The 23565-nt window shown below is 37.7% G+C and overlaps 4 protein-coding genes across 7 annotated transcripts in view; 3 read left to right on the top strand and 1 right to left on the bottom strand.

Moving 5' to 3' along the window:
• Positions 1–1420: 1420 nt before the first annotated feature.
• On the bottom strand, positions 1421–7980 carry LOC103135499 (uncharacterized). Of its 3 annotated transcripts, none has more exons than XM_007548261.2 (11): positions 7805–7980; positions 7658–7700; positions 6689–6834; positions 6250–6379; positions 5081–5350; positions 4693–4986; positions 4455–4597; positions 4318–4362; positions 4002–4112; positions 3200–3316; positions 1421–3109 (listed from the first exon to the last, which is right to left on the bottom strand). In XM_007548261.2, the coding sequence occupies exons 1-11, from the start codon at positions 7892–7894 to the stop codon at positions 2930–2932; spliced, it is 1569 nt and encodes a 522-aa protein (XP_007548323.1). In that variant the 5' UTR covers positions 7895–7980; the 3' UTR covers positions 1421–2929. The 3 variants fall into 3 exon arrangements, with proteins under 3 accessions (XP_007548323.1, XP_007548322.1, XP_007548324.1); XM_007548260.2 differs by having other exon boundaries at positions 3200–3320; positions 4003–4112; positions 7805–7977; XM_007548262.2 differs by lacking the exons at positions 7658–7700; positions 7805–7980 and having other exon boundaries at positions 3200–3320; positions 4003–4112; positions 6634–6725.
• A 1428-nt stretch (positions 7981–9408) lies between these two features.
• On the top strand, positions 9409–15390 carry LOC103135498 (uncharacterized). 2 transcript variants are annotated; one of them, XM_007548257.2, is made up of 11 exons: positions 9409–9527; positions 9911–9968; positions 11314–11328; positions 11420–11550; positions 11977–12112; positions 12353–12637; positions 12798–13136; positions 13221–13402; positions 14126–14227; positions 14319–14417; positions 14489–15390. In XM_007548257.2, the coding sequence occupies exons 2-11, from the start codon at positions 9917–9919 to the stop codon at positions 14708–14710; spliced, it is 1563 nt and encodes a 520-aa protein (XP_007548319.1). In that variant the 5' UTR covers positions 9409–9527; positions 9911–9916; the 3' UTR covers positions 14711–15390. The 2 variants fall into 2 exon arrangements, with proteins under 2 accessions (XP_007548319.1, XP_007548321.1); XM_007548259.2 differs by lacking the exon at positions 11314–11328.
• A 687-nt stretch (positions 15391–16077) lies between these two features.
• prpf19 (pre-mRNA processing factor 19) lies at positions 16078–21717 on the top strand. The gene is made up of 16 exons (XM_007548256.2): positions 16078–16271; positions 16455–16604; positions 16754–16830; positions 17101–17242; positions 17386–17459; positions 17578–17643; positions 17726–17767; positions 17880–17954; positions 18050–18125; positions 18241–18350; positions 18453–18608; positions 18686–18755; positions 18831–19004; positions 19605–19687; positions 20816–20921; positions 21011–21717. Exons 1-16 carry the CDS (start codon positions 16253–16255, stop codon positions 21106–21108), a joined length of 1518 nt encoding a protein of 505 aa, XP_007548318.1. The 5' UTR covers positions 16078–16252; the 3' UTR covers positions 21109–21717.
• Positions 21718–22921: 1204 nt separating this feature from the next.
• tcirg1b (T cell immune regulator 1, ATPase H+ transporting V0 subunit a3b) overlaps positions 22922–23565 on the top strand; it is an 8852-nt gene continuing 8208 nt past the window's right edge. Inside the window, exon 1 of the mRNA XM_007548255.2 lies at positions 22922–23112. The gene's annotated coding sequence lies outside the window, so the exon portion shown is untranslated. The remainder of the gene's footprint in view (positions 23113–23565) is intronic.

Here is a 23565-nt window from a genome sequence, read left to right as displayed (position 1 = left end):
TAGTCTCAGGGATCAAAGAGACTGGTGTTAAAACTATTAATCCCAGAATGCTTTGGATTAAAGCTACAAAATAACTTTTACAAAAAATATGGTTTATGCAAATTTGCTCAAACCGTCACTGTGAAGTCTGAGCAGCACGTACATGAGAGTAATTGACAGCGCTAAGATCTTCCTCGTATTTCTGGTTGGTTGTTTCTGACAGAGTATTTCTGTAGATGACAGCAGAACCACAGGACAAGGCAAAGGAGCTTGATTTTTTTTTTTTTTCGTTCTACAGATTATTGGCCCCTAATATTATAATGTAACAACAATGATAGTTTTAACAAATATGTAAAAGCATTTGTGTTTTAGAGAAGCTACATTCTGCAGCTTTAACTCACTTTCAGTTCTACGAGGAAAAGGAGGAGTTTCTCTGCATGAATATGTGGCATCACATTTTAACAAGAACTTTATCATCTTATCCATCCTGTTCCTTCCTCCACTTCACTGGCAAAAGAAGGACTGCTTAATACCAGAAGCCCTGGATCCAAGTGTATGGTCCAGCATCTGGGTATTCACTGACTGAATCACCCTTTTCCCTGGCTCATTTAAAATTCTGCAGAAGAAATCTGAATTATAGATTCACCAAAAAGACACACTGTCCTGAGAGAGAAGAGCTGCAGCTTTACACACTTTACACGTGGGCAACCTGCTTAAAGTATTCAGAAAAATATGACATTTCAAAAAGTGGGAAAAAAAATTATTGTTATATGGAATTGGAAGGCCAGTTTATTAAGGCTTGAATATAAAGGGACATCATTGCAGCGTTTAAGAAATGTAAAATAAAATAAACCCCGTCACACTTACAAATGTGTTTAAAATTGCTGGATTGCATACACTATTATTTTATGTAACCAAATACATAAAATGTTTAAATGGCACACAAACAGACTTTCAATTGCATTTTTTTTGGTTCTAGAGAGGTAAGCAAACTAGCAACAGGTCCATGCACTGAAAAACGCACAAGAAAGGAGGGGGGGGAAAAAGCACCAAAGCCACACACACACCTCAGAGCTTAAACATTTAGAAACACTGTCATCGAAGCTCCACATTCCTGTCATCACATCAAGCTTGTTGACAATTTTACTTCTTTTTTTTTTTCTTTCTTCAATTTTCTTGAACATTTTTCTATTCAAACCAAATGATAAATTTTACTTGAGAGCAGTTGATCTCACCTTCAGTTCACGTTCATTGGGTGTTGTTTGTAAGGTCAACATGTCAGATTAATGAACAGTTTTGAAGTTCAATAATTCGATGGAGTAATTGAGGAGGTCGTCTTTAAGCTGAACCACTCAATAATTTTATTTATAAATAATTTTATAAGTAGATATATTTCTATATTCACAAAAATTCAAAATCCTTAATGGTGATTTTCACTGTGTTGAAAGTGAAAATTAAGTCCTTTTGATGTAGCAACAAGTTTCAAAGAACAATAATATACAGACACGAATTACATACCAATGTTGTACAAAAAAAACTGAGTATGGTAAAAAAAAAAATAAAAAAAAAAGAGCAGCAATTAATCCTAACATCAAAAAGTCTCAGAGAAAGTGGTGTATACAGCAAAAAAAAAGTAAAACTGTAACAAGGGTAAAAATCTACATCTATGCTCCTTTGAAGGCATTTCTGATATAGTGATTTCTTTTAGATACTCTTTGAGATGCATTTATATAACTGTTAATATGGCAGTTTAAACATAATGTTTTTTACCTGAGAAAACACAATTTAAAAGTAAAAATTCAATACAATCTCATTACATTAATCAGTTCATATATAAACATAGATACCTGTATACCTAAACTATTTCATAGCTCATGCATCAATTATATTAGCGATTTACAACCTTTTTCTGAGAGTCCTGTTCTTGTCCAGATGATACCCAGTGCTAGCAGATCTTTTCTAATCTAATGTAAACAGCTCCATGTTTGACATTTTCTCTGATTGCGTTGTTCCAGCACACAAACTGATTTGTCTACTGGCTACAATAATTGTAGTGAGTCATTGTGTTCGCAGTGAATCGGATTTGCACTTGAAACATTTTACAGATGATATAAAGTTGATTATTATTATTTTTTTATTCTTTGGACTTGCCTGATGAGATCTCTACTAAAAATAACGACATGTAAACAGAGTCTGGCGCCATCTGTGGGTGACATCGGAGTGCATGCCGTGCTGTGAGATTGCACGACATTCATGTTCTGGCGAGAGAGAAACGGAGGGTGCCGATATTTACCTTCCCCATCCCGCTCAAGCGGATTATGTGACCTCATACATTCGTCACCTAACAACACACAGGAAGAAAGCACAAATCTTTTTACCAAAACCTGACTACACTTCGATCAGAACACCTTCACCCTGTTAACTTTTAGCTTTCAAATGCAAAAACCAAATGCACAGCACGAGAAAATTCTGGATCAACTGGTGGGTTCTTGATGCAGTCTTGGTGGCACCATCTGTTCCAGATGTAACATGCAATCTTGAAATTGTAGAGGTTAAATGGTTAAACTACTAAATTTGGAAAAAATGTTCTCATTGTTTTTTAGCTGCTGTCTTTTTCTGCTTAAAGATGTCATATGTATATTCTAAAATGTATATGAAGCATTTTTATTTGCTTCAACGTAAACTCCACTGCTGGTCTGGACCAATAGTGGTTTGTCTCAGTATTGATTAAATTTAACTGAGTCTTGGTGGTGGGCTGCGATTGTACCAAATTCCTGGTGTGGATTATTGCCCCAGTCCGTGCCTGCTTATACCTGATTATGTGTGATTTGTGTCTTTTTATTATAGGCAGCGTGGTCCCTGGATTCTTAGAAGGCCTCTGGAGAAATAAAGCATGAAAAGTCCAGTAGAGGCTGAAACAGCTCCGTCAACACAGCGCTCGGAAGAGTGTTCATAAAAAGTTCAGCTTATCCGAGTTGTAGACATCACAGGTCGGCGCATCTGAACTGAGAGGGGGAGCTGAGGGAAAAGCCAATCCTTTTAGCTGAAATCTCGGCTCGGCATCAGGGGAGAACGCGTCTGAGCTGAACGTGGGAGCTGCTGCAGATCCCTGAGACGCTGGAGGTCCAAACTGAAAACAGCAGTTTCATAGAAAAGATAAAGCAGGAAAACAATTAAATGTGAAATGCCAAAAATGTTATTTGTAACTGTGTTTATGTACCTCAGAAAGGGGAGGGTATAGGCTAGGTTCAGGCTGTGGTGGGTTTACACTGGCTGGTTGTAGAGGATAGGCACTGGCAGGCTGTGGGGGGTACACAGCGGCGTTAGGCTGCAAAGGCTGTAGAACAAAAACAGAAATAGTGAGTCACTACTGCAAATATAGGGAAAATATGCAAAGATAAATAAATACAATAAATATTTATAAACAGCAAGAGGGATTATTGTCCATTTTCAATTAATTTGATTAATTAGAGCAATGGTAATGCAGAACTACTGAAAATGGCACCTATTTTTTAGATGTTAATGAAAAAGAAGACAACATAACCATTCTTAGAACAGAACAGAATAGAATAGAATAGAATAGAATAGAATAGAATAGAATAGAATAGAATAGAATAGAATAGAATGATCTTTTATTGTTCCAAAATGGGGAAGTGCAATGCTTGCAACAAATATATCATGATATTGGAGAATTTGAGTCACTTTGATATTTCAGAATTTTACGTGATGCTGCTGTAATTTATTAGCAATAATCTACAGTTACTTAACTTCTACCATGTTTTACCTTAGCTCCTCTCTATAAGCTCACATCAAGATAGTCCATTCTCTTTAAATGAACTCAGCAGTGGTTTTCTGAAAAGTTGCTGGATTGTTGGTGGTTGCTCATTTAAAAAAAAAATCGTGTTTCATCTACAACTAAAGGTTGCTTTAAGTTTACAAACTGCAGCAGAAACGGACATCATTCGTTAATTAGGGGTTTTAAACTTGGAAGATCATCAGAAGCCCTTCAGTATCAAACCTACCTGTTCAATGGAAACAACAGCTTGTGTGTAGGCTGGAGGGTTTGCTGGATAAGGAGTGTAACCTGAAGATGTTTGAATCGGGTAACTTGGTCCTGCTGGCCGACTTGTACCCTGCATTTGAACGCAGAATATTAAAATAAATCTAAGCATTTTATGTAAATTTACTGCTCCTGCAGTGATTTCTATTTGTATTACAAACTTCTCCTTTATAGTGAATGGAAGTGGGTGTTCGACTTTATGCCTTTATGCACTTATGCTATTGATAAAAAAATATCTTAAAATAAAGCTATTTAAGGGGAAAAAAAGAAATGCTTACATGATAATACACTGCAGGTGGTGGGGCGGCTGAATCAGACTTGTCCTTTTTAGGGAAATTTTTATAAGAGTTTTAATCATGAAGTAAAACACCTGATTTTAGAGTCAATTTAGATAAGTAAATAAATAAATACATACATGAAAAGTAACAGCAGATCCTTCTGTAGCTGCAGATTTGTTCTTCTTACAGCAACATTTCCTTCTGCAACAGAAACAGCAACACAGCCCCAAAACGACAGCAACAACAGCAACAACAACATATGTGACCAGGTGATGCGAGACTGTGGGAACACAGAGATATGAGGGCAGACATTAGTTTGAATGATCACTGATTTTCTTTTTTCAACATGAAAAATGTAAATGTGTTGTGCCTCACCATGGCCGTCAACATTCACATGGGCAGATAACGCCAGGTTGCCTTGTGGGTCTCTGAACTCAAAGATACCAGAATCCATAGCTTCTACATGTCTTATTTTAATGCCATCACTTTGAATACTAATTCTCCCAGAGAACCTGTTGCCATTGTTGACCAAATCGCCATTTTCTATTATTGTTACTTGTCCACTTGTTTCTAAATCTTTTTTAAACGTCACGGTCCACGGTCCTCCACTCCATGGGCTCATAATAAGAAGATTCTCGTTCACTTCTGCATCGTAGGAACGAGTGTTCTCTGTTTGACAGATTAGAGTGCAGAGTAGTATGTCATCTGTGCAAGTAAGGTGGAAAAATGTTTCAGGATTCACCAACAAAGATTCTAGTTTTACCTTTCACAGTGAGAAATACCCTTCGACGAAGAGTGCCTTCTTTGCCTCTGAAGTTATAGTAACCGTTGTCTGCCTGAGTGACACCAGAGATTGTCCAGAAGTTGCCCTTGAGGTCTCCTCTTGTTGGCTTACTCAGAGGGTTGTTTAAATTCCACAGGATTACTGTCTCCTCTTCTTTGTGAGGTGAAGTGTATTCCACATAGTGAGTCGCGGTAGGTAGCCGATACGACCAATCATGCATGTAATCCTTGATGATCTTTTCAGCACAATCTGAAAATAAAAATTAATAAGTTCAACCGAACATACAATACAAAACATTTCTAGAATGCTGCAAGCTTTTAAAAGGTGATTCTGTTTGGAAAATCTCAATCAGTGAATTGAATTTAAATGATCTTGTTAAAAAAAACAAAAAACAAAAAAACATTTGGTGACAGATGATGGTTTCAAACTTGGGGTACAGAAGGACCACCGAAACCGCTAATGTTTGAAGCAAAGAATAAATAACTGGCACACAACTGTGTGCAAAAACTAGTCAGACATGATGATAATAAAAAAAAAAGGACTAATTCAATGCAAAACTACAAATGGATTCGAGTAAATTCAGCCATTCAAAATGAAGTGACTAGCATGTTAAAAATTTTAAGAAAAAAAAAAAAACAGGTTCTTACATGACTTAAAACAATACAGCTTCAAACACAGATAAAAGTGTAAGTACCTAACTTGCCAACTGTCACCTCAGATTTATGTTTTATTGCAAGTGAAATGTAATCATAAACAGGAGAATAACAGGATGAGGTTTTTGTGGTGGCAATTTCTATTGACTGTTGATAAATGTAATTAAAAAATAAATTAATGAGCCCTGCCGCAAAATGACCTGAGAGGTTAAACTACATCAAATAAAACTTTGAGATTCCAAAAAGTCCATTAAGTCTAATATACTGAACTAACGGGATCAGGTTACCACCAGTGTAGAGCTTGCAAAAGAATAGCAGACACCAGGTAATTCCTCATATACAGAGAGGCAGAAAGTCTTTGAAATTATTCTTGGTGATCAAAGCAACTAACCAGCTTTTGTTTTTATCTATTTTATACAAAAGAACACACCAGAATAATAAAATCACATGTTAAGTCATCATTTGGCAATGCAAAGAGAAGTATGAGGTTCTCACCTTTTATTTTCAATTGCAACTCATCAATAATTGTACTGCCATATGTCACTGAATAAATTCCTTCATCCTTTTCGGTTAAATTTGTAAGCCTGGTGTTATACCTGTCAACTTTCAGTCGTGGCTCCTGTGCCTGAAAGACAGAAAACACAAACAGGTTTATTTGGGAGAGAGAACACAAACAGCTACACAGACATTCAAAGTATTCATAGCCCCTAAATCTTTCCCATCTTGTCACTCTACAACCAGAATTTTTCCCATTTGCCCTCATTCCTTCATTGTAAAATAGCACAGGCTCAGTCAGTCTACACAATCGAGCAGCAATGGTTTTGATCTTTTAATACACCTAATGACAATGTGAGTGTCAAGCTCATTTGACAACCTCACCATTTGCATGCACAATTACTCCCAGTCTACACCAGAACAGCAACAGGCAGTTCACCTTCCCATTTTCCATCAGTGTTTTCCTCTTGCCTCCATTTCTTGGAGTAAAATACAGCCCTTGTTGAATATTTGGTTGAAGGTGCATGGGAAATTTAAGGTCACTGCCATAACAAACGTCGTTCTCATTTAATGTAGCGGAGGGACCTGATGAAGGAACAAAAGTGTACAGAAAGAGGAAATTCTGAGTCTCGTGGTAAAAACTAAGTAAGGTTGATTAACCAAAAAATAAAAAATAAAAACAAAGACCATTATTTCAAGAATGTTTGATCAACTTTCCTGAAGATGTTGTAAACTAAAAGACATTAAGTATTTTTATTTATTTATTTATTTATTTATTTATTTATTTATTTATTTATTTATTTGTCATAACAATGGTTATATACAACTTTCCTGACACACCCACTAAGGACACTGCAGTAAAATACATTTTTGCTGAGTCAGTGAATTTTTTTTTAATCTCAAAATATTCTTAAAAATTATCTTAAAAATGAAACTTCATAAATAGTTCAACTCTTTACTAAGAGTTTACTACTTATAAATTCCCCTATTGCAGTCGAGTATGATGTTATTTTGATTATTATTTATTTATTTTTTTTTTTTTTTGCAAAAGTACTAATGAGAAGTATGCTTAAAGCTTTTGAAAAAAGCCAATTTAAACACTGTTCAATATGTTCACAAAAATGTGAAGCACACACAGTTTATCCGAAATGTATCGTTTTTGTGTAACTTGGAAGTTCCATCAATAATTGTCTTATTTTCTACCACTAGATGGCGCACAGGCAGGTTACAAACAGGACACAGTGTCCTGATCTAAATACATTTTAAAACTTTAAATGGATGATTGTCAGAATTATTATTAACTGTTCAAAGTCCTTTGAATAAATAACTCTTGGACGGTGAATTAAGTTTATCTTAAATAAAACTATATAACAATGTAATGTAGCTTGATTAGTAAGGTTTTCCTCACCCCAAAGCGCACAGAAGACTGTAACCAACAGTATCAACATCTCCTGAAGAGAAAGACGGAAAAACGAGATTTAGAGTGCACTGCGTTTCTAGTTTATTTACATTCCCCAAAGCAAGTTTTGTAACACAATAAATAAGTCTTAACAACCATTTTGTGTTGTCTTCGGTGGCCAGATCTTCTCCAAAAAGGAGTCCAAAACACCGGGAGAGACAGACGAACGAAAACATCGAAGAACATGTCACTCTAACACATATCCATCCGCCAAAACTCATCCCGAAAGAGGTTGAGAGCGCTGAAAACAAAGCAAACAAAAAAACAGTTCTGACTTTAATCTCAGAGTTCTGAGATTAAAGTCAGAATTCTGATATTAATGTCAGAATTCTAAGATTAATGTCAGAACTGCTTTTTTTGTTTGTTTGTTGTTTTTTTCCCCCAGCAGCCCTCATCCTCTTCCATATTACGTAGATGCGACCACGTCCTGCGGAAGCATTTCGCTTACTTTCATCAACCTGGCTGGAGTTGAAAGAGGGCAAAGTAAAGTTAATGAACAAATGAACAAAAAAATAGTGCAAACTAAAATTATTCCAAATTTATAATCATCAGTGGGTTATTATCTGTGAAACTCTTGACAGTAATTTTCAATAAAGAATGTGGGACAATAATTATGACAGAAGAACTCGGCTAGTGTTCACCATCACAGAATCAGATGCCTGTCTGGAAATATAAAAAAAAATGAGTAACATTTTTTTGAAGGGGTGTGCATAAGACTGACATGACACTGTCATAAACATGACATAACACCTGTCATGAACATGAATAAGTCTTTATGAATGTTTATGGCAGTTGTCATGAAGTGTCATTTGGTAAATAATGACACTTTTAATGCAAAGTTGCTCTAAAAGTTTCATTAAAAGTCCATTAAAAGTCCCAACTTTCCATGATTTTGTAAATTATGATAATTTAATGCAAAGTTGGCATTTTTAATGGACTTTCAATGCAACTTTTAGAGCAACTTTACATTAAAAGTGTCATTATTTACCAAATGTCACTTCATGACATCTGTCATAAACATTCATAAAGTCTTATTCATGTTCATGACAGATGTTACGTCATGTTTATGACAGTGCCATGTCAGTCTTATGCACACCCCTTCAAATAAAATGTTACCAAAATATAGGTATGCCTCATGATTGTGTAATTTTCTGAAAATTAAAAGTTGCATTAATCGTTTTTTTTTTCTAGATTAGATTAGATTTATATATTATTGGCTTTTATCGGATTTATTTATATATATTTGTTGACTGTCTACTTTTGCTAAATTTATACATGTTGATTATCCAATACAGATTGAACAGACAAAGGTGTTTTTTGTTTTGTTTTGTTTTTTTGTTTTTTTTTTGTAAATTACTTTAAATATTCTCTTGCAGGTGATTCATTTTTGCACTTTGTCTTTTCTAGGCTTTTAATGTTATCGTACATGAATCTTCATTTGTATCTAGTTTTAATACGAGTTTTCTGTATAATACTTGGCATCGTTTGGGAAAATTGTCAATGTTCATCACTGTTCTCAGTGGTTACATTTTGGTTTAGCGCTAAATCTTTTGCGCTATAGAAGTTAAACCGTGTAAATTAAGTTCAACATGTCTGTGCATACACTTTTTACGCTGGCGGTGACGCATGAAACGGGATCACGTGGTGCTTTTGTGTGGCAGCGCCGCTGAGAATCACACTGAACGGCGGTGTCGATCGCCATCAGGGGAGGGTGGTGAGTGCGCATGCGCTTTCTGCAGACGAGGCTATATCATCCTCTTATCCTCAACCATATTAACGCTGGAATATTTCTGCGTAGGTGTTTACATCCAGGCTGCAGGTGAGGCTCTGAGACAGAGAGATCATTTGTTGACCGTCAGTAATCGGTGTGTTGCTTCGCCGTGAGTGATGTTTGAATGACGGGGGAGGGAACATGTTTGACACCTGAGTGCCCGTGTCTCCTAACAGATGATGGAACCTGATGAGTGACAGAGCATGAAGATGCTCTGTGAATTTTTTTCGTTTGTTTGTTTAACGGGGTAGATTGTCTGCGCAGAGAAAACCACAGAGCTTGTTAGTCAGCTCCCTCCTCAGGCAGCTTGTTGATTGATGAAGGCATGCGGTGTTCAGACTGGTCGCTTGTTTTCAGAGCGGAGAGTGCATGGGCATGAATGACAATTATGTTTACCAACGGAACAACCTGCCTTTTGCTGTGTTTTACAGGACAAAATGCACTCTTACGTCTTCTCGATCCTGCTATTTGCCCTTCCCCTTTCTTCAGGTAACATTGCGTTTTCGTTGTGGTTATACTCATTTGAAGACCAGTTTTCATTTGTGACCTTTTAAAATAAAATAAAGAATGTTGCCCATTTACTACATCAGTGTAAGTTGTTTTTTAATTTAACCGATTAAAAAAAAAAAATTATTGAAATGCAGGGCTGGCTCAAGGTGAATGGGGCCCAAATCAGAACCTGATTTAAAGCCACCACAAATCTACCATGTGTAAATGAAAAGAATAGATATTTTATTGTTACACAGTGAATTTTTGCTCAGTGGGTGAACAAATGACAAACAAAACAAAAAATGATCATGACGGTCTCCTCAATACACTTAACCACAGACAATGTAGAAACAGCATCAACAACAATATCCTCTGCAGCCAGGCCTTCCCTCCATACTACCTAATTATGTTACAATATTGTCAGGATGAGTCTGAAATGTGTCCTGTATCATAACACTATTGTTGACAAACATCAATACACAAACACAAATAAGCAGAATAAAAAAAAAGTACACATTGTATAAGTAAGATAATCAGATGACCAGAACCCTTAATGATTAATATTACATGCTTATTTTCAGGATTGACTGATTTACAAAAGCATTTTGCAACTTAACTATATTAAACTGTGGAACTCTGTATAGTTAACCTGATGTTAACGGTGTGTATTAATGATTCAGAGTGTGGTCAGGATTAGAAGGGATGTTTTTGGCTAATCTCACCATAATGCTGCATGTTGTGCATTTAGGATATTATGATTTAGAACTAAGTAGCTAACTAACAATTATTCTTCAAAGTGACTTTATCTTCCCAGTCAGTGTGCATTATTAATAAAATAGTCACTGTAGATGGTGGTATTCTAGAAAATGAAAAAGAGATAGATAGATAGATAGATAGATAGATAGATAGATAGATAGATAGATAGATAGATAGATAGATAGATAGATAGATAGATAGATAGATAGATATGAAATCCCCATATGAAAGAGACTTTTTTCTGAATAGTTATATAAAACAAATGAAATGACAACTTATTGTTCTACACATCGAGTCATTTTTATTGTTTGCAAGTTTAGTCCAAAAACTGTAAGCTGCAGCTTAACATAGTTAAACTATGAATTTTTAATGAAATGTTTTAATACATTTATTTAACCTAATCTAAAACAGGATTTTGGTCTTTTCCAAAACCAGATCTTAGGAAATAAAGACTGATTGTCTAAGAACTGCTTCTGGCCTCAAGGCCAAATTATGCCTATAAATAGCATCCCTAATCTATGTGTTTTTTATGACATCTTCACTTTGTGCTTGATAAGATAACTAATAGTGTTAATAATACTCCCTACAGGTTGGGATTTATTAGGTAAGTGAGTATTTTTGTTGCTGAACATTTTCACCTACTGAATGCTTTCTCATTATTATACTTCTTTGTTTTTTTTTCTGTTCTTTAACAGGTGAAAGGGAGAAAGTTCAGACTGTGTGTGTTGGGAAGGAGTTTCGACTGCCGGTGGACTCCACATCCAGAATTGTGACGTTTACACCGGACTCTGAGGGGCCGAGACAAGTCCTGCTTGAAAAAACCACAGTGAGTGGAAAGTGTGTCACTGCTTTCCCCCTGTGCTTAAGATACAAACAGGTTATAGTACAGCCAAAAAGTAGAGTGCTTTTTCCCCATATCAGAGCTGTGCTCTACTCATACTTGTTGCTATATTCTGCCGGTCTGTCTTGCATGGTTAACAATCCTCTGCAGTTCTTGTCCTTATTACAGAGATTTTGCCATTTCTAAACAAACAGAGGGACTCCATTGCCAAACAGTAAAGCCAGTTAAAAAATGAGGTGTAGCGAACTCTTCAATTTATCCAACAATCAAAGTTAATATTGTCCATTATTTATATTAATTATTTAAATATTAAATATTCAGATGACGTACATCTTGTTTATTTACTTTTGCTTCTGGGAGATGTAGAGGAGCAGAGTGGACTGTTTTTTCTCTCTCTCTCTTTATCTTCAGGTGAAGGATCCACGTTTTGAGTGGACCAGAGATAAGACGTTAGTCCTGAAAGAAGTGACTCTCAGAGATCAGGGACTTTATGCCAATAAACTGTCTGTTGGCTTCACCTACGAGACCGTTCATCTGATTGTTTCAGGTGTGACAACGTTTAGCCCCGGGCTAAATTAATCCATATATATTTCATCTGGCAGAAGACTCATTAATTATCAGTCACTAGTTCTTTGGATTGATGTATTAAAATGTTGGATTGATTTGGTGTGATATACGTATCAGATCTACTTGTATTCCTATATTTTAGTCAAATAGATGCTTTTTCTGCGACATTGAGCTACAGTTCTCAAGTTAAGCTGACTTGCTTTCTACCTTACATCTTCAGAATGCATTAAGCCGTACCGCAGGAACTATGGAGAGACCTTTGAGCACGGCATCCCTGAAAATGGCTCTGTGTTGGAGTTCTCCCGTCGGGGTGCGCCGCCTGAGGCCAGGCCCATCGTGTTGTGGAACCGCACAAACCCTGAAACGTCGAACGCGGGACGGGGACGACTGCTGCGTGGGGGCAAAGTCTGGGCGGCAGAGAGAGTGACGCAAGCAGATCAAGGCAACTACACCATAAAAGACGATGACGGGAACGTGCTGTCTCGCAGCACCCTCTCCGTTCGCGGTGAGAGGAAACAAAACGTGACTTGTGTTTGTTGTTTTTTTGTTTGTTTTTTTGTGTGTGGTAATAATCATGTTTTGTCTTTCTTCTTCCATCCTAACCCTAATATTCCCCCGTCTATTCATTTGTCATCCATCCTTCTTTTACTCTGCATACTTTTCAGGGTACTCCTTCAACATTACACGTTTCACCAAGGAGTCTCTAAACCTACCCTTGTTTCTCCCTGTCCATCATGCCCATCTCATTTTTACCCCAAGTCGAATTCCAGATGAAGCCTCACTGGGTCCCTTTGACCCCAAACCTCCTCGCGGCCCCGTTCAGCTGCTTCGTGAGGGCCAGATAATAGACCACGACCTGCGCTACAGAGGTATCATCTCTCTCATCCGGAACGGATCAGTACACGATGTCGTTATCACGAGACTTACGCCAAGGGACGACGGGCTGTATGAAATCAGAGATGGGGATGGAAACATTGTGTCCTCCACCTACTTGCATATCATTGGTGAGCTGTGTTGTGTGTTTCCCCAATTTAGATATTTGAGCTTAAGCTTTTCTCCTAATTTTCCTACTTCTGTGATGCTTCCAGAAAAAAGGGCCACTTGGCGAGCACTCTTCAAGTCCATCAGTGTCCCTTCTGGCATGTTTGTGTCTCTGGCTGGTTTCATCTTGTTCATGAAACGCTACCCGAACTGCAGCGTCTCACAGATCATTACCGGCATCAGGACAAACCGCACGCCTCCAGCTAATCCGCCAAGAGTTAACATCCAGGTAGGAGATTCACTAAAATCTGCACGTCATCACTGTGACCGCACTGGCACACCATCCCCACATCATGATGGGACATACATGTTCTCGATTTATGGTGTAAGGATATATTTAGTGATGTACTTTTCAAACAGCGTATGGTTTATTTAGCTTTTCAGATAATCTCAAATGTTGGTACTACTTATGTTGTCATGCCGACATTTTGCGCTGATCCTTGACATTCTCTGCATTAGATGCCTCACCAACCTATTTTAGCATTTAGCTTGGGGAATTGTTTACTGCTTTGAACCTCTCCACAGCATTATCAACTGGATTTTATTTACAGGTATCAGAGTAGAGCGGGTTGAATCCAAACGCATGCCACACATTTCCAATTTCTATCCATTATTTTTTTCCTTCCATTTTTCCTTCCTTCCATCTTTATTTTCTTTCTTTCCTTCATTTGCTCTCTCACTCACTTCTCAAGTATGTACTACTTGATTATCAGTGAGACTTAAATATCATATTAATCCTAGAGAGAATCAAAAATGCTGTTTTCAAATTTGCCCTTGCGATAAAGCTGTAAAACACCCAACACAGCTAATTCAACAGTGGAATGAACTTAATTGCTACAAAGTGAAATTAGATCTAAACTAAAACTGATGCACAAAAGAGAAGAGAAGCAGTTCTTTTGTCTGGTCAATTTAAATGTCACGAGTTCATGCTTGTCTGTGTTTCTTATTGCAGGAGTACAGTCAGCCCCTCCCACAGCCCCCATCCTATTATAGTCACTGCGAACAGCCTCCAACGCCAAGAAAATGGACCCCTATGGCCAGTCCGGTTCATGCTGTAAGGCAGATTATATTATTGAAACAATTTAATTTGAATGAATATTCAGATTAAACATTTAATCTTGAACATCAAATGTTTGTACTTACAGGGTTATACTCCTGTTGGGTCAGGGAGTCCGAGAGCAGACAACCAGGAGGTACAAAGACAAACGCCTGGAAGCTCACCCCTTCGTAATTTGACCACTGAGGTAAAGATGAGCTTTAGTTGTGTCTTCTACATGATATTATTTTTTTAAAATGCGTCTTCATCCTTCCCTAGTTGGATAAATCCAACGAGGAAGACGAGAAGATTTCCTTCTCTATGCCTGGGGGCTCAGACTGCCTCCACTCATCTGAGGACTGCGTCCAGTTCCAGATCAAGAAAGACAGAGACGAGCAAAGAAGGAGCAGATCAAAAGACTTCTTTTCCACGCTGCCGCTGGACGAGGACAGCTCAGAATCCTGCAGTGTTTACACCTCGAAGAAATTGGACTTTTTATAAAACGGGGACGAAGACCAGGAGTTAACGATGCAAAGTACAGATGGAATTCCATTCATTGATTCTAAGAAGACATCATGGCACTATTTGCACAGTTTTAAATCTTTGGTTTGTACTGATTTCTGAACCATGAGGGAAGTGTTGAGTTTCCTGTCTCACTTTGCACTGGTGAATGGTGCTCTTAAAATATCCTACTGTTATCTACCTCTAAACCCTCAGGACAGATATGATCTGCACTGTATTTACTGAGTGTTTGTGTTCTGTCATCTCCAGGGCTATAATATCAAAAGTGTGACTCTAAAGTTGCAATAGAGAATTCAGATCACTTCACATCAACATAGTATGAACTGAAGTGCTTGCCCATCATGCTGACTCTTTCCCTATTGTTGCTACGGTAATCGTCATTATAGATATCCTGTGTGTCCTGCAGTTTATGTATGTTTGCAGGTGTAGTGGTTTTACCTTTGAGAAAACTGTAGTATAGACACATGGCATGAATCTCCAAATATTGTAACAGCAAAGCAAGCAGTTAATCTTTGAACCTTGTATACTAGAAAAATAACTATGTCTTTAAGTAATCCTTTATCTAATAACAAAGTCTTATCTCTAAAATAAAATGTATCTTTAACAAACATATCTAAAAGTTATTTTTGTGCATGTGTATTTCAATAAATTCTTTAATGGAAAGCTAAATGTATTGTTATAATTTATTTTACTAGGAATCTTTGATGGAAAGTTATATATTTTTGGTGTTTATTTCTGCACATTATGATGACTGTGGTCGACAATTAATGAAAATACAAAGTTTTGTGGCCTACACAATCCTGGGAAGCACTTTTGACTTATCTGTTAAACCACTCCTTAAACCATAATGTCCAGAAGCAGCAGAAGCATTCGAGGGCCAAATGAAAAAAGCCCTGAACTGTTGCTCAGTCTTTTGAAGTTTGAAGCCCAGACTGAAGTAAATTGTGTGCTTAATTTTTACAATTAAGAAAAAAATGAAGATGCAGACACCCATATTACTTTTGGTCCAATTTTTCACGTCCAACTTTATTCCCACTGCACATAGCCTGATGATATACTGTTTACACATCTGTGTGAAGCAATCCTTTTTATTGCCCAGTTTTCTGAGAAACTGAGTTTGTGGTTTTCTATAATCATCAAGGCTAGCTAAAATATTTATGCAAAATATATCAGTCTGTATGCTATGAATCTAATGCAGTAAAATATTTCACACTTTAACTGAGTTAAATAAATTCCGTTTATATTCTGGTTTATGTTGATTCACCCTTAAAGTGTCGCAACAATTACATTTATCTGACAGTAGAGGGCAGTGCAGAAGCAGAGGTTTGAGTTTTGACGTATGAGGAAAACAGCGTAGAAGACTTGATATCAGTTCCTTTTATAGCGGCAATGAAAGGACAGCGTGCCACTTACGATTTTAGCAAAACATAAGTTAGGCATACATTACCGAATTAAACCTATCAGGTTCGCAGCAAGCATATTTCACTATTAGGAGGAGAGTATCAGTGCTGTGTTGAGAAGATGTCTCTGGTTTGTGCAAGTAAGTCAAACTGTATCAGTTCGTGAGACGGATTCAGTATGTTAGCTTATGCTAGTAGCTAATGTGGCTAACGTTAGCCGCCATGCAGACCGCCTTCTACCTCGGAGAGTTTTCTCAGACGCGTTTTATGCCTTATTATTGCTGTAGTTTGAGTCATAATAAGTAAATACACTTTTCCCCCAGTCTGCAACGAGGTACCGGAGCACCCGTGCATCTCTCCGGTGTCCAATCATGTGTTCGAGCGAAGGCTAATTGAGAAGTACATCGCTGAGAATGGGACGGACCCGATGAACGGACAGCCGCTGTCCGAGGAGCAGCTGGTGGACATCAAAGGTAAAAGCTTCTGTTTACAAATCCAAATTAAACAAATCCTTCATAACTAATGATGATTGAATGACATTAAATGTCTAAAATTGTTTAGAATCAAATATGTAAAGTGAAAACTCTGTGATTTTTTTTTTTTTTTTGTGCGTTTGTTTCAGTGACCCATCCAATCAGACCAAAGGCTCCATCAGCTACAAGCATCCCTGCCATTCTCAAGTCACTTCAAGATGAGTGGGTGAGTGCTGCAGTCAGAAAATCTACTTATACTTACTTATGTTTCAGATACTGCTTTTCATCACCAATACTTATTTTGCATCTGTAAAGTTTTAAATGGAACAGGAAAGACGAGTAATTTAATACATAACCTTTGTCAACAGTACATGTTACTTGAGTTATTTCTGAAAGTCATGTTGGCAGTTCCTGTTAATGAGCAGCTTATACTAACTAGTATTTTCAGAACCAAAGTAAAAACTGACTCAGTCTCCTGCCTTGTGTTGTGTTGTAGGATGCTGTGATGCTGCATAGCTTCACTCTGCGGCAGCAGCTGCAGACGACTCGTCAGGAACTCTCGCACGCCCTGTATCAGCATGACGCAGCCTGCAGAGTCATCGCTCGACTCAACAAGGAGGTCACTGCTGCAAGAGAAGGTCTGCTTACAGATGGCAGCAGGGATTTTTGTTTTAAACCAGCTTTGTATTTTGGGACAATATGCGTTTGATAAATGTGATAAACTTCTTGTTTTGTGTTATGAAGGTTCTCTTAGAAACTTTTTCTTTTTTTTAATTTACAGCTCTTGCTACGCTTAAACCACAAGCTGGACTGGTGGCTCCTCAGTCTGTGCCGGCCTCCCAGCCAGCTGCTGCTGTGAGTAGCTTGGAGTTTACTAGTAAAGGGTCTTAATAATAGCCCCTCATCTTCATGATTTTTATTTTTATTTTTATTTTTTTTTACAATGAGGTTGAATTATTCCTTTTATTTTTAGGGTGGTGGTGGAGAACCAATGGAGATCAGCGAACAGGTGGGAATGACCCCAGAGATCATCCAGAAGGTAAGATCTTTCTCACTTCAGTTCAGAGTTCATTACGGTTTTTAATTTTTCTTATGTGTTTTAATCGTGTTTTCATTCGCAGCTTCAAGACAAAGCTACTATTCTCACCACAGAGAGAAAGAAGGTATTTTTGCTTCTTCTTATGTAGCATTTTCTTCTCCAGTGGAGGTGCAGTCAGTGCTCCCATGTTGTGTAAGCTCTGTACTTTATCTTTCTGTTTCCTTCTATTTCACTAGAGAGGAAAAACTGTCCCAGAAGAGCTGGTCAGAGCTGAAGACCTCAGCAAGTACCGCCAAGTGGCCTCGCATGCTGTAAGTGTGGATTTGGTCTGGTCATGAAGCTCGGTGTCCTCTCTGGATTATTTAGTGTCTTTGATAGCCACAATCTCCTTCTGGTTTTACTTCAGGGCCTTCACAGCGCCAGCGTTCCTGGTATCCTGTCCCTGGATGTGTGTCCCTCGGACACCAACAAAGTGCTCACTGGTACGCTGAAAGCATCTGTCGTCGTTTTGCTTGCTTTATTATTTAACCAGAAATTTTATTACACATTTTTAATTCCCCGAAGACTCTGACGTAAACCTTGTTGTTTTGTTTCCAGGTGGCGCTGATAAGAACGTGGTCGTGTTCGACAAGAACGAAGAGCAGATTGTGGCGACTCTGAAAGGTCATGCCAAAAAGGTCACCTCGGTCATTTACCATCCATCCCAGGTGACTTTCTTCTTTATGAGTTCATGACTTTTATTTAAAAGAATAGTTGGATATTTAGAGATGCCTGATGTGAATTTCATTCGAACCTGTTTTCCTCTCCAGTCTGTGGTCTTCTCCGCCTCTCCTGACGCCACCATCCGTGTGTGGTCCGTTACCGGCGGCAACTGCATTCAGGTGGTGCGAGCCCACGAAGCCGGAGTCACTGGGCTGTCTCTGCACGCTACAGGAGACTACCTGCTCAGCTCCTCTGAGGATCAGGTGGGTTTTGCTGCATGAACACACCTCCAAGTTGTACTGCTTCACTATATTGACCTGGTTGTGTTTTTACGTTTCAGTACTGGGCCTTTTCTGACATCCAAACTGGTCGAGTCCTCACCAAAGTTACTGATGAGAGTGCTGGCTGTGGTAAGTGTCTCTGTGGATGGTTTTATGTGTGAAGTCTCCAGGTGAGCACTGATTGTTCTGCTCTTGGTTCCACAGCTCTCACCTGTGCCCAGTTCCACCCCGATGGTCTCATTTTTGGCACCGGTACGGCCGACTCCCAGATCAAGATTTGGGATCTGAAGGAGCGCACCAACGTGGCCAACTTCCCCGGCCACTCCGGACCCGTGACCTCCATCGCATTCTCTGAGAACGGATACTATCTGGCCACAGGTTCCACTTTGCACTTGATTGATCTTATTCTTTTTTTTTTGTTTGTTTGTTTTGACTCTACATTAGAACTGAAAAGTTTCAGGCACATTTCTAGTTATTAGGAAACATACTCAACACAACACAATGCCCTAGATGCAGCATCTTAGTCTTATAGCTTAGTAGCTATTTAGCTAAATAGCTGTTATGCAACTGTCATGTAGACATACAACCGTCTACATGTCTTCAATGTCATGTAGACAATTGAAGGCTGTCTGTCTGCATGACATTTGGTATTTAGTTTAAAAAGATTAAATGTAAAGATCAAAATATAATAAACAATCTAGCTGTAAATGTATCTGCTTTTGATAAATCTTATTTAAAGTAACATAACTATGCCATGTCCACCCTATCAAGTATTTTGCTAAAATCTTGCCAAGTGTGTACTTTGTGACTCATTTTTATGAAAAGATTACCTATATCTGTTTTAGGGGGAAAAAAAACACAAGTTACACAGTGAATGTTTACTCCCATACATTGTAACAAAGTACCTATATATCTTTGAATACTCTTGAGTTTTTCCACATTTTATTTGAAAAAGATTTCCCTTATTTTTCTTTCCAGGTGCCCAGGATAGCTCTGTGAAACTGTGGGATCTGAGGAAACTGAAGAACTTTAAGACTATATCTCTGGACAACAACTACGAGGTAAAAATGGCTAATATTTCTCTTTTCTTAAACATGTCAGTGTTGAGAAATTGCTGTGTTTGAAGAGAAGTATTTCTAGACTTTGTCTGGAGAATTATTCCTATACACAAAGTATGATATTTTGGTTGCTTGCAAAAAGCACTCATCCTTCATAATTGTGACTTGGAAGAAAAATTGTGTGGGTTTTCTAAATTAGAAAGGAAGTCTTTAAGTTGGGTGTTACCAGTTTTTACTAGTAACCTTGAAACTAACCTAATTACAAATATTTGTAATAAGTTGGAGCTGACTATGTTTTAGTCCCACTAAAATACAGCTGCTTTGTGAAAAGATTAGCAAGGCTCTTGGTTTGCAACAAGTCACTAACGCTGTATAAATCAATTCCACACATGGCGGTGGGGATGATGCAGAGAAAGGGAGGCTGGTACAAGATGAGAACCTGTTAGAGGCTGTAAAAGGCTTGAAACTGGAGCAGAGGTTCTCTTGGCACCCTGAACACACAGTCAGTGCTGCAGTGGAAACCCTTTCCAATGTAATGTGACCAAATGAGGAGAAACTCAAGCGGTGCGAGTACTTTTACAAGACGCCGTCACAGAAAGAGAGATGGTTTAAACCTGATTCTAAGCAAGTCGAGAGAGCAGAACATATTAAAAACAAAAGGAGCCGTAATTAAACATTAAACATTATCTGTGTTTTTCTCATGATTGATGCATTTATTGCTAGAGGTGATGTGAAGGTTTTTTCTTTAGTTTACTTATTTCAGTAAAAAACGTGAAATATTTCAACACTTCATAAGTACACGGCGTACAACATGGGACTGTCAGTGAAATCTCTAAATTGGGCACTGAGGCGTTTTAAAGTTTCCTTGGCAGAAGCATTTTAATCAGTTAAGAGACTGAGTGAACCGCTTCCAGTTCTGAAACGATCCAGCTGTTTTCCACTATGTCACGTTTTTATTTTAAGCTCCACACACTCTGCCTTTAGCTCAGTGTTTAGTCTAAAGATGCTAGGAAAACCTCCGTCCTCTCTGCCAGCTGCCGGTAACCAAGTGAAAATGCATTTCGGCGCTGCAGCACCCGACTGGTTATAGTTTTCTATTTTGAAACTGATTAGTTTTTGTTTCTCTTTCAGGTGAAGTCTCTGGTGTTTGATCAGAGCGGTACCTACCTGGCTGTAGGCGGGTCTGACATCCGTGTCTACATCTGCAAGCAGTGGTCCGAGGTGCTCAACTTCACAGGTGAGGAGACGAAGTGCCAATCATCAGCTGTTTGTGACAGTAAATCTAGATATTCAAATGGCTATTAATTTTTTCTGTTTACCTTTCAGACCATACTGGTTTGGTGACTGGAGTTTCCTTCGGAGAAAATGCCAAGTTCCTGACATCTGCAGGAATGGACAGAAGTCTCCGATTTTACAGTTTGTAGAAAGAAAAGAAATTCAGGATGAACAGGGGAGGACAGTCGAGAGACGTGTAACTGAGTAACATTTCCAAGCACAGTCATTAAAAAAAAAAAAAAAAAAAAGTCAATGTTAACTATACTTCTGATGTTGTGTTTGTCTTCATATCCAGGAAAGCAAGCACATAGAAATACAGCAGTATGAGCATAACATAACTTGTTTGTTGGTTTTGAGAACAGTAGCGATCAGGAAATTTCTGTCCTGTTTGCCAACTGGTTTTATTGGTTTTTATTATTTCTTATTTTTGTTGTTAGGGAGGTTTTAATTTGCTCGTGAAACAGTTCAGTGTGCTCTTCCAACAACTATATCTGGTGATGATGAGCTTTGCTTTTTAATGTAGACCAGCTTCATTGCTGTATCCATAGGGAAAGATCAAATTAAATCTGTAGTGATCCTACAGTAAAATACCGACAGATGTAGAAGATTTGTTTTTATCCTTCCCCCTTGTTTGAGTTGTCATTAAGTTTTTGTTCCATTTTTAACTTTTTTTTTCAGTTGTACATTTGCCATTACCTACTGTTGAACCTGATACACCTCTGCCTTTGATGATAAAATAAAATATCTTTTTCAAGTTATGTTGTCTACATTTTAATTTGATGTACATAAATCAGTGACTTTATTACTTTTAAGTGTATTTTTTAAATTGGGGCAAGTTGGTTTGGATAGTTTTTTTTTTCTCTCTCGTTAAATCATTTAAAAATACATTTTGAAATTATTCAGATATTTTTGTCTTGCTGATCTGAAACAAATTGTGACACGAAAAGACACAACAAGAAATCTATAAAAGGGGAGAAACTTTGTTCACGCCTTTCAAGTTTATATGTACACCACTGTTAGAAGTGCTTTACAAGAAAAACAGAATTGTGTCCAAAGAACTTAAATGAATGTTTAAAAAGAAAAAAATACTTTTTGAATTTAAGCAGTAATATTTGCTTTTTTACTAATATTTTCAGTCTTCATTTTTGCAAGGAGCTGCTAGAAGGTTTTGCACATATAAGGCTTAAGTTATTTCCAGAGGCGAGGAAGAGGAAGATGGCTTCCCGTTGTTTTGTTCTGGTCCTGAGATCACTGAGAGATTAGGTCTGATGACCTGTGGGGTTTACATGGTTATTCATACCAACCTGTCTTATTAATTGTGAACCAACCCCCCAAAAAAAGTGTAATATGAATTGTTTTTGCAGTGATAAATATCTACACATTCTATATGGTGTTAAAAATAAGTATAGATGAGATTTAAAAAAAAAAACCTCATTACATGAAAAATAAAAGTGACCAGGAATTTGATGAATATGTCTTTTTGGTTAATTAAATGAGAGGAGTTACTTTTATGTTGCTAAAATTGTGTTTTTTTTTATTGTCTGGAATAAACTCAATTATTAAATGATTGACTAAGTCAAATTAAACGATTTAGAAGGGCCTGCCAAAAGGGGTATCATCTTCCCTTCTTAGGCGACCCATATATTTAAAAAATATATTCCATTAATCGAGCTTTTGAAAATAACATGTTTAAAGCAGGTAGAGCCCATGTCCCTGTATTAAAAATGTTATTGGTCTAAAATTACCTGATCTTAAGTGTGTATTCAGTACCTGTAAGTGGAAAAACGTGTCAGTGTGAAATGAATTTAAATAATGTTTTTCCCTTAAATGAATTTTTCAATAATGTTCAACATAAAAGTACAGGATGAAGTATGGCGTTGGCGCCATTACGACAGGACAGGTTATAATATATCACTGCGGCAGAAAACGTCGCCCCCTAATGGTGAAACTAGGGAAGATCAGGAAAGTCCTGGATCACGTGAGTCCTGGGGTAACGTGACTCTCATGAACGGGAAATGGGAGCCTAGAGAACAGAACTCACCTCGGAACCTAGAAACACGTCTCCACTTTGTCCAGGTTTGTCCACCGGTACCGTCCAAGACAGCCACAGAGAGTGTCCACAGGAGACACAGAGGGATCCAGGCGAAAGACAGGTGAGACAGCTCTGATTTAGCTTTGTTTACTGCTAACCGGGAGCTACTTTTCCCACCTTAACTGGTGTTATTATCCCATTTAAAATCAATGTACTGTAGATTTTTCTTCCCATTTTTCTCAGTACGTTAATAATGCGGTAAGTTGATTAATTTGAAGCTTTTGTTTCATTGCTTTGTTCCTCTGGAACTGAGCTGTGGTGAAAACGAAACTCAAAGCTGTTATTTGTGAAAGAAAATGTGGGAAAAAAAAAAAAAAACTATCGTCAAAGTCTTTATCCCCAGAAAAAGTTTCTTTTAAGATTAATTTAGTTTTTTGTGTCTTGTCATACAGCTTTAATAAATGTATTGACTATCACAGAGTTGTTTGTTAAATCAATTTCTGTCAGATGATTTCTGTTACCCACCTTAATCGAGCAGGACAAACCAGACCTTTCAAAACTCCATATATATATA

Source organism: Poecilia formosa, unplaced genomic scaffold (assembly GCF_000485575.1).
Source record: "Poecilia formosa unplaced genomic scaffold, Poecilia_formosa-5.1.2 Scaffold26, whole genome shotgun sequence".
NCBI classification, from domain to species: domain Eukaryota; kingdom Metazoa; phylum Chordata; class Actinopteri; order Cyprinodontiformes; family Poeciliidae; genus Poecilia; species Poecilia formosa.
Note: the sequence above shows the minus strand (reverse complement) of the source record. Positions and strands in the feature narration are given on the sequence as shown.